Source organism: Apodemus sylvaticus, chromosome 7 (assembly GCF_947179515.1).
Source record: "Apodemus sylvaticus chromosome 7, mApoSyl1.1, whole genome shotgun sequence".
NCBI lineage: Eukaryota > Metazoa > Chordata > Mammalia > Rodentia > Muridae > Apodemus > Apodemus sylvaticus.
In genome coordinates, this window is record NC_067478.1 from 18,727,440 (window position 1) to 18,742,561 (window position 15,122).

A 15,122-nucleotide genomic window follows, 5' to 3' on the forward strand; every position below is an offset into this window, starting at 1 on the left:
TCAAGAGTCCCAAAAAAATGCTTATCGTGGTGATTTATTTTCTAGTAAATCAAATACAGGAGGAATGAGTTCAAGAGATAGTCAACAACTTGATGTCCACACAAAGATATGTATTAGAGAGAAAGAAACTATAGAACGCTTAAATTCATGATTTCAAAGCTTTGGTCTAGGAAGCGAGAAAACTATTAAGTACCCGTGTATGAAGTTTGAGCTAGAAGAATTCAAGGGCCAACTTAAAGGAGTTCTCATTGCTCAAAGACAGAATGATGCAGCGTGTGAAAGGATTAATAATAGTGGAAATAGACTGAAACATTCACATAAAAATCCATGAATTCTTAATAACACCAGGGGCATTCTCACCAGAAATCAGAACTTGGCCCCAATGACCCATTTATAGGAAACAGAGAATGTAGAAAAACACTTCAGGACAAACCAGCCTGTTTTTTCTTTTTTCTTTTTTTTCTTTAAGGAAACCTCACAGTAAACAAAGCTAAAAATACAAAGACTGAGCAATAGCTACCTTATTGAAAGAGTCTCATTTGAACCCCAGGCATGGTTTAAAGCATAATATAAAACCAGAATAACAGGGCCCTATGAAATGTCTCAGTGGGTAAGAGTGCTTGTTGCACAGACATGAGTTCAAATCCCTGGCCCTCATGTGTGGCCTCAAGCTCTGTGGCTGCAGCCCCAGTGCTGTATATGGGTGGGTGAAGCAGGGAAAGGTGGGATTTGCTGGCTGTCAGTCTAGCTCCAGATTTAGTGAGGGATTTTGTCTCAAGGGACCAAGGTGCAAAGTGATAGAGCAGGATACCCCACATCTTCCTTCTGCCTCATCATCTGTTTGGGTGCGTGTACCTGACACATCTGAACACGTACAACATACATATATACACATGCACACATATGGGACAGAAAATCCAACTGTTTCCCAAGTTAGTGAATCACTAGCAGAGAGGCAGGTATGCACAGGTGGCAAGGTATCTGATGGCTTTAAATGCTTCCAGGTAGCATTCTTGGGCAGGAGATAGTTTTCTGGTTGTGTTTACTGGAAGGTCCTTCGTCCTTTGGTGATACACCCTGGAATATTTTAACACCAGAAAATGTGGTGGCTAGGCAACCCAAGGGCATAGTGCTGCTTGGCCTCAGGCATTTTCCCCCCTTTATGGCTTTCTGTAGTAGTTTCCCACAGGTCTTTAAAACATCATCATCTTATGATGTAGCAAAAAATGTAAATAGTTTATCCCTTTCAAAACATCTATTCTTTCCCTTGGTAATTTTAAAAGAAATCAGAGAAATTTAGTGGAGGGGTTCCCGAGAGCCCTGTAGGCCTCTGTCTGCTCGCTGCAGTTCATAGGTATTGACCCTGGTCTAGATTCATTTCAAGATGGCCCAGAGGTATGAGTAGGTCAGGGAACTTCAGGGCATGATGACAGGAAGCTGGCCATGATTAATGATTTCTGAAGCTGTGTGATGGTATGTGGGGTGGGGGTGGGGGGATGGAGGAGAAGGTTACAGCACTTTTCAAACAGCCTGTACTCAAATACTTTCATATTAAATAAATAAATAAATTTTGAAAGTGTCCTTGAGTCACTATTTTGACTTTTATCATGGAGAGGAGTTGCAAACAGACCAAAACATAAACACACAAATGGAGAAGCTACTAGCTACTTAAAGTTGATGTTCACATAGATATTGCATAACTAAGAAAGACGTTTAAAGGATGTTTTCGGACAAAAGCCTTAATTATTAAGTTACTAAGCCTGATGGAAGGCTTAGGACACACAACTTTTCATTTTTGTTGGTTGGGAAAACAACACTCATGATCGGCGCTCCCGTCTTGAAGCAAAGTGCTGCAGTATTTGGAGAAGCCATATTGGAATTTCATGACTGCTCTTGAAGCAAAAGAGCCAATAAATATCAATAAAAGGCCACACAAGAACCCATCCCATCTTTCAGATGAGTCTACTTGACAGGGATCAGCTGAGAGGAAGTCAGCAGAGAGGAGGGCGGAAGTGCAGTGTGGAAACTAGTGAGAGCTGCTGAGGCTTAATCTCAAAAAGTGTGGTCGCTGGAACAGGAGCACGAATTCCATCGGGAAACTTGATAGAGACACAGATTCTTAGCCCATTCTATACCCCTTGAATCAGAAACTGGGGGTTGGAGTGGAGCTAAGCCATTGCTATTTTAACAAGCTGTTTGGGCATTGCAGATGTCAGGAGTTTGAGAACATTGGTCTGTACAAGTAATTCTTAATTAAAAGTGATTTTAACCTCTAGGTATCATTTTTTTAAATGTCTAAATATATTTTGGTTTATCAAATTGATGAGAGAGGCAGTGAAGGAGAAGAGAGAGAGAGAGAGAGAGATTGAGGGAGAGAGAGAGAGAACAAAACACTAAGTACTCTATAATACACAGGACAGCTGTGGAGATGCTGAGAGGCTGGTCCTCCCCTCCATGTTTACCCTTGCTTTATTTTTTCTTTTTTCCAGCATCCCCCTAACTTTCTCTTGTTCCTTACTTCTGCCTCTTTCTCTTTTCCATCTGACTATCTATGTCTTATGACTCTATTAGCTCTTACATTCTTTTTCCTACAGAGACCACAGAGTTCTCAAAAACCCACACAGGGCACCTTAGTTACGTTTTTTTATTCATTCATCCCTACTAAACCTTTTTACCCATTCAATAACTCCTAGTGACAAAATGCCAAAGAAGGCAATATTTTATTTGTGGCCCAAAGGGAAAGAATTATTTTTCTGGGATGGGTAAGCACGGCTCAAAGCAGAATTGGTAATCGCCACCCATACTGGAAGCTGTAGCTCTTGGGCATCTTGAAAGGGAGTTTCTACCAAGAATTCTAGTCAGAAATCCCATCCCCCCACCCTTGCCCCAGCATGAAAAGAATTCCCAGAGGTTTTCCAGAAATAACTTTGTTTTTCATAAGAGATAGAGGTATACATTGGACATGTCAGTAGCACCATGGAAGTCAGTGAGTTAAGTCACCGATGACAGTTAACCGCAATGTCCGCACAGAGTGGATTTAGGCAAGGATACACAACGTTAACAAGACTGGGTCTAACCAAAGAGATGGGATTCTAACCTGAATGATACCATGAAACTAAAAGAATTTTGCCCCTCAGAACAAAGTCTTCAGGGCGAATGGGGTAGGGGATACTATCACATAGGCAAACAGCAGTAGTGCCTGTGGTGCCTAGTGTTATGTGTCAACTGGATAAACCTGAGAATCAACTGGGAGAGGACTCCTGGGGTGTTCCTCTGGAGGATTATCTTGGCCACGCTAACTGATGTGGGGAGACCCATGTTACTGGTGGATGAACCTGAACTGTGTGAGAACGGAAGAAGCGAGCTGAGCTTTAGCACACACGAGTCTTTACTCTCTTCTGACCGCAGATGCTTCAGGGCCTGATGCCTTCACTCCTGCAGCACGATGCACTGCAGTCTGGAATGTGAGCCAAAAGAAACACTTTCTCCCTTAAGTTGCCTTTGTTAAAGTATTTTTTTTTTTATCACAGTAACAGAAAAGTCACCAAGATAATGCTGCCGCTCTTGCAACTTTCTGAGAATGGCTCCCCTGAGAGGCAGACATGAATGTTAATTCCGCATGCTGAGTGGACTATTCCTTTTATCTTCATGTGGGTGAGGGTGCTCTTGCCCTTTAGAACCTGAAGCTGTGAAGGTCTGAGTTACCCAGCATTCCCCCTACACCATGAGGCTCCATTCACCTTCTGACTCTGCTTTCCTTCTGGTTTGCTCACAATACAGGGCAAACCCCAGAGAAGCTGATTGGACCCTGAATCTGCTTGATAATCATGTCGGTCAACTGGACTTTGGGCTTATGGACTGTTTATGTGCTATGAGTTAATCATCCTGAATCGATAGAGTTGGCTCTGTGGTATTAGAAATGAAACTTCTCAAGATTCCAAGATCGAGAGCAGCGCAATCCGCCGACCACAGCAAGTGTCTCCAGGAAGAGATTTCTGGTGTTCAGACTGTTATCTCCCTTTCAGGATTCCTGACCCTCCCAGTGCACGACACCCAGCCTCTCCAACTTCTATATTCCCATAGTGCTCGAGGCATTTGTTGTAGAACGGTCCTAATACTTTGCAATGGAGAGGTAGAATACATTGTGTTTGAATCTGGAATAGGCTCAGCTTGGTCTTCTAGGTTGTGGAGAAAGTAACTGAGTTCTTCAGCACTCAGACGTCCTACAGCTCTGAGTGTTTTGGACTCTTGGAACCCACAGCTACTATACATAAAAGTCTAAGCCGGTGTGTATGATGATAACTAAGACCCCCTACCCCCTACATACACTGTACATGACAGCCTGCCAATCCCTAGAGGTCACCCTATTCATGGGCAGCTGACCATGAGTGCCTCGCAGAGACCAAGCACACCTAGCCTAAGAACCACCTAGGTTGGCTCAATCCAGTTTGCCCATGCACAGAGTTATAAACTAAATATGTTTGCTATCTCAAACTACCACACTTCAGTGTGTGTGTGTGTGGGGGGGAGAGTAATATGCTATATAATAATAGATACTTGATGCAGAACTATTTTCCTTCCAGAAACTTCCAATTGTACTCTGAAGTTATTGCCACATTTTGTTTCTGAAACGCCCCAGGCACTGTCTTTTGGCATAATACATTAGTTTTTATTTTAGGGCTATTGTATGAGTGTCGATAACTCTGGCAGAAGAAACAGCCTTACTTTCTCCCATTAAGATGCTAAAAGGTGAGAGGGTTGGGAGAGTGGCACAGAGAATCCTTGCGCATGGTCACATGCGAAAAGAAGGGGACACAATGCACTTTAAAATTCACATCTCTCATATATAGATCTAACCTTCAGCCTGCGGTCTGGATCCCCGCTGCATAGAGAGTTTACAGATACTTTGAATGATTTCCAGGCTGGGCTTAAGTTATTCATCACAACCTGGGAAGAGAAAGACATGAATAGTGATTTGAAGAGGAAAGGCTTGACATTTTCATACTTCAACAGAAAGTCTACTGTGGTGTTTGTGAAAAGGACAAGCATCTGGGACAGGTGGCTTGATGAAGGGACTTGAGAGCAGTGGGTATTTTAAGAGTGGCCCCGAACAAGGCCATTCTGGGCAGAACCGCTGTGCTCACTGGCCTGGATCTTGTTTCATGAATAAGGACAGGGGCATTGCCCAGTGTGTGGACATAGAAGATGACCTCTTCTATATCAAAAGGCCCGGGGTTGAGTCAAGGCTGCCTGTGGCCAATGATAATGGATTCCTCAGTCCTGTGGGACCATCAGTCTTATGGCATGGGTACCTTTACTTTGGAGTCAGCAGAGGAAAGGTATCTGGGATGGGGGGAGAGGAACTGTTAAAAAAAATCACCTGTAGCTGAGGGCCTATGAGCAGCTAATGGTTGCTGGGGCCAGGGGAATCTATTAGGCTTGTGGTGTGTCCTCTGGCCGGTTGTCCATGCTCCAGTGAACAACCCCACAAGCACGTTCATGTGAGCAGTGAAACTCAATAGCTCACACGAGCACACAAGAAGACATCAAAGTAGGAGGTGAACTTGCTGGGCATTCAGTGGGAGTGGAAAAGGGCTATGATATATATGTATGCATGTATGGCATGAGTATATAGATACTTTTTGTTTACTATATAGATATATATTATATAGCACACATCATACACATATATACATACATACATACACACATACATACACACATACGAACACACACACATGTATTGAGAGGTTTGGAAATCTGTGAGTTATATCAGATGGAGAGTCTGGGACTTTCTGGATGAAGAATACTAAATTTTACATTAGCCAAACATTATCTCAATTAGAATATTTGGAAAGATATAACCTGGTAATTCTTCAGATTATAAACTAAATCAATAATATAGGAAAATGTATTTAAAATCAGTTTACTAATCATGAACTTGGCTTAATATTGCCCAAGAGTTTATGAGATTTTTCCTGTCTTTGTTTTGAATAATCCAGCTCGGTTCAAGGTGTATAAGTGGTTCCTCTGTACCAGGCATATACTTTAGAGTAGGGGCTACCAGAATGTGATTCCTGGACCAGTAGGTACTATGTTATGGGGACTTCTTGCAAACACAAATTCTGAGCTCCACATAGTCCTACAGACAGACACTTTTGAAGGCGATCTTTCATGTTATCTACTGAATGAAACTTAAGAGGACACCCAAATAAAATTAAACTATTAAATGAATTCTGCCATGTTAATCTATGACATTTTTAGGTAGAAGTCTTTGTGGATTTTGGTTTTGAAAAAAAATTCTGTCTCCAAATAGAGTAATTATTTCATGAATGATTCCCACTTCGTCCTTACTATAATTATTGATTAGACCACAGCTTCATTATTAAATTTATTTTAATATATTAAAATACAGAAACAATGTTCCTTCGTGGGTTTGTCTTGTCTCCTGATACCCTGGGAATGATCAAATTATTGTGAGAAGGAGATTTGGCTAATATAGTTTGTGTTTATTTAGGATAATGTTAAGAAGTGAAGATGTTTGGGGAAATCAATAGCAGAGGGAGGGAAAAAATATATATATATAGAGAGAGAGAGGGAGAGAGAGAGAGAGAGACTCTGCCTTCTCTCTCCTCTTTACTCATTCTGAGACTCTAGTCAATGGCATTACGTGGTTCACATTGTATAGGTCTTTCCCACCATAGCTGGTCCTCTCTGGAAGTGCCCTTATACACCTCCAGGAGTTTTTCTTTTTTCTCTAGGTGATTCTAAATCCCATCCGGTTGACAATTGATATTAACCATCATAGGCATTGACTGTACATATGAAAGAGTTGTACTGGGCATTTAGGGTAGGAAAGGATAAGGAGTAAGACCTGTAATAGCTCTGAAATGCCTCCCATAGACTTATGCATTTGAATACTTGGTTCTGAGTTGGTGGCCATGTCTCCTGATCCTTGAGATGTAATTGAGTCCCTCTTCAAGCCCCTATGCCCTGGACAGTGCCACCCCAGCACCTCCGCCTCCTTTCCCACATGGGCAGACTTCCTTGAGAACAAAAGCAAAGCCCTCATCCTTTCTGTTGCTTCTGCAAAGTATTTGGGCACAGCAATAATAAAAGCAGTGACCAGGGAGCCGCTTGGAGGGAGAATGAGTGAGGGTCTCAGCTTAGCCCAGTGGCTATGATGGCATGGCGGCAGGGCAGATCACTCGAAAGTGCTAGCATACGTACTTTCCCTGGGGAAGCAGATTGCCTAGCAAAATCAGGGAAGCTCAGTCAAACAACCTCAAGCTAACCCTTTGCCAACTGAGACATGGGAAATGGTGTGACTGCCCAAAGCCCAGGGTTTTTTTGCCTGGAAAGTGGGGATAGCAGTATTGCTAAGGAATAAGAACTGAAATAATGCACAGTCATTTCAGATAATGCTTCATTCCAGTTGTCTCATTAAATGTCAGCTCACATCATAGTCGATGTCTTCTATATTCACTCTGTGTGTGTGTGTATGTATGTATGTAAGTACGTACGTATGTATGTGTATGTGTGTATGTATGTACACATGTGTACATGCGGTTGCTTACCTGTTGCAGAATATGGATGGAGATCAAAGAGCAACTTTTTAAGTGTTGATTTGCTCCTTTTACTATATGGGTTCTGGGGATCAAACTCAGGTCACCAGACTGAGCTACCTTGCTAGCTCTAGTATTCCTAATTTATTATAAATAAATTGCTGCTTGGCTGTGTTGAAAGTCAACTCTAGGAAGTTGGATCTAGAAAGGAGATTTTTCTTCAAATTTACAAAATCAGAGTAAAAACAGCAAGCCAAAAATGTGGAGGATCATCTTAAGGAGAGAGGAGGCCTGCCCCAGTCTGTCTGTCTATAGGCAGTAAGCTAACAGGAAAGGGGATATTTCGTGGACAACCCTAGACAAAGAACTATTGGCAACAAACAGTAGTGAGAGCTGGAGGAATGGTCTTCCCTGAAAGAGTCCTGTAATTAGCTTTCCAATACCAAGTGTCAGCTCTGAAATCATACAAGCAACATTTTATGGACTAAGGAGACTGTAGTCCTATATTTAAGATAACACACACACACACACACACACACACACACACACATACACACACACACAGACACATGCACACACGCATGCATGCACACACATGCACAAGAGCTAGAGAAAAAGAGGTCATGAATTTAAGAGAGCCAAGGGGCACTTGGAAGGGGTTGGAGGGAGGACCGGGAAGGGGAAAACAATATAATTATATTTTAATTTTTAAAAATTGGAAATCATGTACAACAACTATTTCCAAGAACACAGCTGCTCTCGGAAGGCAGAGCGCATGCATCTTACCTCTGTTCGGTGTACAAGCTGTTGAGTCGCATCATCGTTCATTCTGAAAATCTCCAGAAATGGGTCGGATTTACTGAAGAAATCCTAAAAGAGATAAATGAAATTAAGTGTTCTTTTCTTCTCTTTATCTCTATCCTGAACTTGATCTGGTCCTGATCACTGGTAGGCTTAATTACCATAATCTAATTTCCTTGGGGAATGGAGGCAAACTGGCCATTTCTTTTTGGAAGGTCAGCCTCAACTCCACCATCCTGTCTGCCTTGCCCCAAGGCAGTGTGTGCCACCATTTCTTCCTGTGTTCTTGTCCTTCTGACCCACCCTTTGCCTGGAATGAGCTGCATCTGAACTCTAAGTTCTTTGTTGTGTATTTGTTAGGCTGGACTCTGAAGGATTCTTCACAGATGGATTCAAATGCCAGTTCCTTGAGAAGTCAGAAGTCTGTTGCCTCAGATACGCACCATGGCTATTTTAGAGTCCATATCTGACCACAGTAATGTCTGGATCATTTATGCCTCTGTCTCTATTATCTGTTGCTTGGCCCTGCTTCTTGGTATTTTGTTCATTTTGATTAAATAAACAGCACATAAAGAAGATTACAAAGGGTTCAGATGAGTCCTCGACATCTATAAAGGCGCAAAAATGAGGGCAGTGCCTTGAATCTAGTCCAGATTAAGCTACTCAGAGGTTGGATTTCTTCAGAAGTCTTTAGTAGAAAAGAGTCCTCCCTCCTCGAGTGCTATCCTTGGAATGAGCTAGCTGTAAGCCAGAGTAGTTATGGAGCAGGTGCTCCCTGTGGAGGACCTCTCTATGTCTCTGTTGATCTCTGCTCTCCTGGCTTTAGGCTCCTGGTTCACTATCTCTGTTTCTGTTTGTTAATCAGTGAGCACTCTGAGAGGCAAAGCCCCTCGCCATTGCCGTGCTCCTCCCCTGAAGCATCCCCGTTCTCTCAGTGGCCCTGAATTCACACCTTCTCTTTCCCTATTCTATAAGTCAACTGAATGTTGGGCTCAGTTTCTGTTTTCTAGACACTTCCTGGTACACTTCACAGGCTCTACCCCGTGCTATTTAAGGAACCAGGCTCGCAGGAGAAACGTGTACAGAGCGTCTGTGTTATCTCGCTGGTTTTTCTTCTCTGCTCAGTTTCTGGGTCCTTTCATCTTGGCTGCCTGAGAACCCACAGACAGATGTCCCTTGTTTCTTTTTAGTGCTTATGGGTGCTTCTAGTGGGAGGAAAAGCCAACACAAACAGGTGCTTTACCGGCATCAGAAGCGACAGAATCCACATCCTCTTTATAGCTTGTTTTTTTATTTTATTTTATTTTTTTATTTTTTTTGAGTAGTCGGTAAATCCCTTACACATTTACTGTTTACTTTCTCAGCATTTTACAAAGTGTATACTTTCTTGTTATTTTACCTAGTGTACACTCTAAGTAATTTTACACAGGGCATACATTTTACAGTGTATACGTCTTAGTAGTACCTAGTTGAAGGAACACATGCATAGATGAATATAGAAACAAATGAATGAATGAATGAATGAATGAATGAATGAACAAGCCTGTGGTATAGAATAGGGAGTCACCTCTTCCATAGTTCTCACTCATCACAAGTCTTACCAGCCCCCACTCCTATCTAAAATGTAACAGAACAGAATCAAATCTATATTTGCCCTAACAGTCATCAAATTAACAAGCTGTCATCTGATGTTTTATTTCCCTTTGGCTTCTCCATGTACATTTCCCTTCTCTGCCAATGTCTTTGCCAGTCATTGTCCCCTGAGCTGTAGGGTGTGTGGAAGCCATAAAGCCTTTGTGCTATGATAGGATCCAAGGAACATTAGGACTAGTTGTACTCCCTGCCTTCAAGTTTGGTGGGAAGATAAATATAACAATCAACATGACTTATGCTAAATAACAATGAATAAGTGCACAAGGGTTCTTTAGAAAGGAGGAATATATGGTTGATGCGACTGTAGAAAACAGATGTGAGGATACTGTGGTTCTGTGAAAGAAGGAACGTGGGGGGATTAGAGGAAGCAGCTTGATCTTACTACATGTACCGTGGTTGGGGGAAGACGACTCTGACAAAGGTCACTGATGCTCAGGAGGTCTTTGCTCTTCTAGAGAGAAAGCCCAGTGCCACCAAGGGACAGTGAGCAGGAGAGCAGAAAAACCAGCTCCGTCCTGGAGATGAGCCTAAACAGCACTGAAGCACACATGGACACACAGACTGGAAACACGCACAACTGCACAGGTTCAAGCTCAGTGAGGACCCAACACAAGGGGACAAGTAGACACAGGGTGACCCACCCAACCAAGATGCTATCTGCGGTTGATGACCAAGGGAGTGCTGCTGGGTCTATCAACTAAACTACACTCTGGGTAGGACCCATGCCCAGGTGTAGTTGCCAAACACAAACAAAACAGACACTAAAGTTTGTTGATATTTGTGTGTGTGTATGTGTGTGTGTGTGTGTGTGTGTGTGTGTGTTGTTTCATCTTGTTTATGCATATTTTAAATCTTTTTTATTTGTCTTGTTTTGCAGTTAATGCTTATTTATTTATTTATTTTTAGAGAGAACATGAATTTTGGAGTTTGGTGTGTTTAGACATAAGGAGGATTGCAGAGGAATTGAGACAGGGAAAAACATAATCAAAGTATATTTTCTGGGCCATGAGCCTCCTGCTATCCCAGGGGGAATCTCCACTCTCCCATCACTTCTCCTCCATCTCCATCAGACTCCTGAACTATAGACAGGGGTATGTTGTCCAAAAAAGGCTCCACCCAGCAGCTGACTCAGACATATGCAGACACCCACAGCCAAACAGTGGATGGAGCTTGGAGACTCTTATAGAGGAATAGGAAGAAGGATTGCAGCCCTGAAGGGGATAGGAACTCCACAGGAAGATCAACCAAGTCAACTAACCTGGACCCTTGGAGCTCTCAGAGTCTGAATTACCAGTCAAAGAACATACATGGGCTGGACCTAGGCCTGCCTACATATATGTAGCAGATGTGCAGCTTGGTCTTCATTCGGTTCTCAAACATCTGGAGCAGGGGCTAACCCAAAACTGTTGCCTGCATGTGGGATATGTTCTTCTAGCTGGGCTGCATTGTCTGGCATCAGTGGGAGAGGAAGCGCCTAGCTTTGAAATGGTGGAGGGCTACCTAGGGAGGTCCCCACCTGCTCAGAGTAGAAGGGGAGAGGAAAGGGAACGATTATGGGAGGCGGTGACCAGCAGGGCGGGCAGTGAGCAGAATGTAAAGTGAATAAGTAAAAAAAATAATAAATTAAAAACTAAAAGATATTCAGTCTATATAAGACCAAGGCAAACTCTTTGTATTGTGTATTCTACACAACTTTAATGCTAAGAATAAATTTGCAGCATTTTCTACAATTATTTCATAAGTCTTTTAAAAATTACTCATTTCTATCTAGCTAGTGTGTTTAAATTTCATAAAAGAAGTATATAATTATTTTTTCAAGTAGTATTGTACTGGCAATGGTTTAAAAGACTTTGGTAGATGGAAAAGCAACCCACATTATATTGTTTATAAATTTAAAATAAGCAAATAAACTTTGGTTGATGAAAGAAGTATATTTTATAAAAAATTACTTAAACACAAATATCCTTAAAAGGAATATTGGCCTAGAACCTTTGTAGAATATCCTAGAAAGAGAAGATGGGCATGGGAGAAGTACTTTCTCTGCACCCCTCCCCATCCAACCTGAGAAAGGAGTACTGCCCTTTTTACTCACTGTCTGAAGGTGAGAGGACCACAGCCTTTGGCTTATCAGGGGCCCAGGTGTCTGCCTCCCTCATTAGCCTGCCCACACACCTTGCCTCATCCCCAAATGGCCCATTTCTTTCCCAGACACACTTGTAGCCCACTCCCATGTGCCTGTCAAGGCATTTGCTTCTCAGCCTATTTCTGTTTCTATGCACTTCTAAAAATATTGTTGCCGCCTCTTCTTCCCTTCTGGCTGTGGGCCACACTAGCTTGCTCCTGTATGCCCATGGGCTCTGGCTTTGCCTCCATAAATAGATGACTGGCCCCTCAGGGGATGTTTGTGAATTATACTTAAGAACTGCTGACCACCATGGAAGAACTCTATCAATTACTTTCTTTTTTCCTATTTATGAAAATTTTTAAACTTTTCTTTTTGTTGATTTTTTTTTTTACTTAAAATGGAAAAAGTAGGAAAATAAAAGTTAAAAGCAAAAAGATAGGGGGAAACCTCACAAACCCATCTATAACTTGGTGTTTGGAATCTGAAGTTTGTGTTGCTAATTTCTGTCCTGAGAACCTAGAAGACGGAGATTAGTAGGAGGCTTCACAGAACAATGTAGCTCTCAGACATCAACAGAGAAGTTTCTTCGGGCAGTGGTTGGTGGTTAATATGGAGTTTGTAACTAGTCAGAGTGCAGAGAATAAAAGTCTCTGGAGTATCACACTCGTCTCCAAGTTAGGGACCACTGTGGAAGGAGAGGTGGTAAGAACCAGAATGAATGAAAGAGCAGCTAAGGCACAACAGGACCTCTGCAGTCAAGAGCTGACAGCAGCTGTAAACATTTTGTCTTAAACCTTCTTTTCCTTGCACCACAACTCCCTTTCTTTAAGACAAACAACTCAAAGGCAGGTGAGATGGCTTAGTGAGTGGAGGTGCCTGTCTCCAAGCCTAAGGACATTTTGGTTCCCAGGACCCACAATGTAGTAGGAGAAAATGGACTCCTGAAAGTCTTTACTACACACACACACACACACACACACACACACACACACACACACACACAGGGATCACAGCATGATAAAATATCCTACAAACAGGAGGTAAAGGGAGGGAGAGAGAAACAGGATAAATGAGTAAAAAACATAATAATCAACTTAAATGTTCTGGACCTTTTCTATATTACAATTGAAATGAATGCTTTACAATTCCCCCAGATATCAATAGTAGTTTGGTAAATCTCTATCAGATACTTCAGTATTCTGTCACTTTCACTTGGATACACGCTGAAATTTTCTCATCTTTTTCACATTTAGAAAATACCATTTAGGGTATGAATGGGAATTCCTAGACAGAAGCTGTGTCTGCCAAGGCTGATTGACTAATTAGAACTTCAATGATGTGTAAGACGTTGGAATGTTGCAAATCCAGAGCCAAAGTATCCTGAAGAGATCTTTCACCTCATTTAATAGCCACGCGCTGCTCTCCTCTCTACATGACCTAACATCTTTTGTGACTATAGGGTAGTTAGAGCCTTGGGAATGTATGTAACTGCGTATCTGATGTATCTGACAATGTAGTTGAAAAGTGTTTTAGTTCATACATATTTAAACTCAGTTGCTATAAAAAGTTTATGAAATGGCTCCCTTATTGAAACATAGTATTTTGGGGAAAGACCTAAATCTGTGTTCCAGGCCTTGGTCCCTCATATTTAGCTCCAGAATAAACCATCTCCATCATCCCTATGATACAGAATCTATTATTTTAATTGACAAGGGTTAGCATTAAGATGCAGTGAGCATACCAGAGTGTAAAAGGGGAAAGGAGAGTCAGATGCATTCATCTGAAAATCTAATACATTCTATGTGGCTTTAGCATTACTCTCAAATCCAAACTCCACCACATCCGCTCTGGATGATACCGAGCAGAGTCACAGCCCCAGTTTCCCACCCACTGTGAGAAGAACATCCGGCCTTTCTCTATAGCAGGGTGGGAAGAGTAGAAGAGCTGTCCACATGAATCTGTCACATGTTAAACTTATAAATGCTGACTTCTAGGACTGATGAATGAAAACAGAAGTCATGCAAATACTGTGAAGAACTATTCAAATATGAGGATACTATCATTAGGAATATATTTGATTGGTGGAAATGAAACCACTCAAAAGCAGTTCAAATAATTACCCATGTAGATCCTCATAGGTTCTAAATCACAACCCTGGGCACAACTGATTGGTCACCATAATCTGAACTCTTTAGTTTTCTTTATATTAAAGTGATCTTGGATTCACCATGATGAAGGTGAATGAATCAGTCCAATTAGACAAGTTTTGCTATGGTGAATTGTTTAATATTCTATAGGTCACACTACTTTGGTTCAATGTGAAGAAATCTGCTTAAGTGAGAGGGTGGACTAATGGTTATGAACAACTGGGGAGGAGGGAGAGGTAGAAAGAGAAAAGAAAACACAGAGAGAAGTCAGCTTTAGTGTACTGGAGTGGGGTGGGGTGACTATGAAATTTGTAGAATTTTCAAGACCTATAAAGGAAGACTGAAAAGTTCACAACAAAAAGCAATAACAAATGCTTGAGGAGTTAAAACATTAATTTCCATAATATGCTCATTACACAATGAGTATGTATATCAGATTATCATACAAAAAAGAATTTAAAAAAGAATTGTATTTTGGGTATTCTGAGCTTCTGGGCTAATATCCAAATATCAGTGAGTGCATACTATGTGTGTTCTTTTGTGATTGGGTTACCTCACTCAGAATGATACTTTCTAGTTCCATCCATTTGCCTAAGAATTTCATGAAGTCATTGTTTTAAATAGCTAGATAGTACTCCATTGTGTAAATGTACAACATTTTCTGTATCCATCCCTCTATTGAAGAACATCTGGGTTCTTTCCAGCTTCTGGCTACTATAAATAAGGCTACTATGAACATAGTGGAGCATGTTTCCTTATTACATGTTGGAGCATATTCTGGGTATATGCACAGGAGTGGTATAGCTGGGTCCTCAGGTAGTACTATGCCCA

The 15,122-nt window shown here is 41.6% G+C and overlaps 1 protein-coding gene across 1 annotated transcript in view; it reads right to left on the reverse strand.

Moving 5' to 3' along the window:
• The window catches only part of Cpne4 (copine 4), a 370,602-nt gene that overhangs the window by 130,434 nt on the left and 225,046 nt on the right, over nucleotides 1–15,122 (reverse strand). Inside the window, exons 5-6 of the mRNA XM_052189283.1 lie at nucleotides 8,352–8,435; nucleotides 4,858–4,947 (exon numbers count right to left, since the gene is read on the reverse strand). Coding sequence (XP_052045243.1) covers nucleotides 4,858–4,947; nucleotides 8,352–8,435 — 174 coding nt within the window. The remainder of the gene's footprint in view (nucleotides 1–4,857; nucleotides 4,948–8,351; nucleotides 8,436–15,122) is intronic.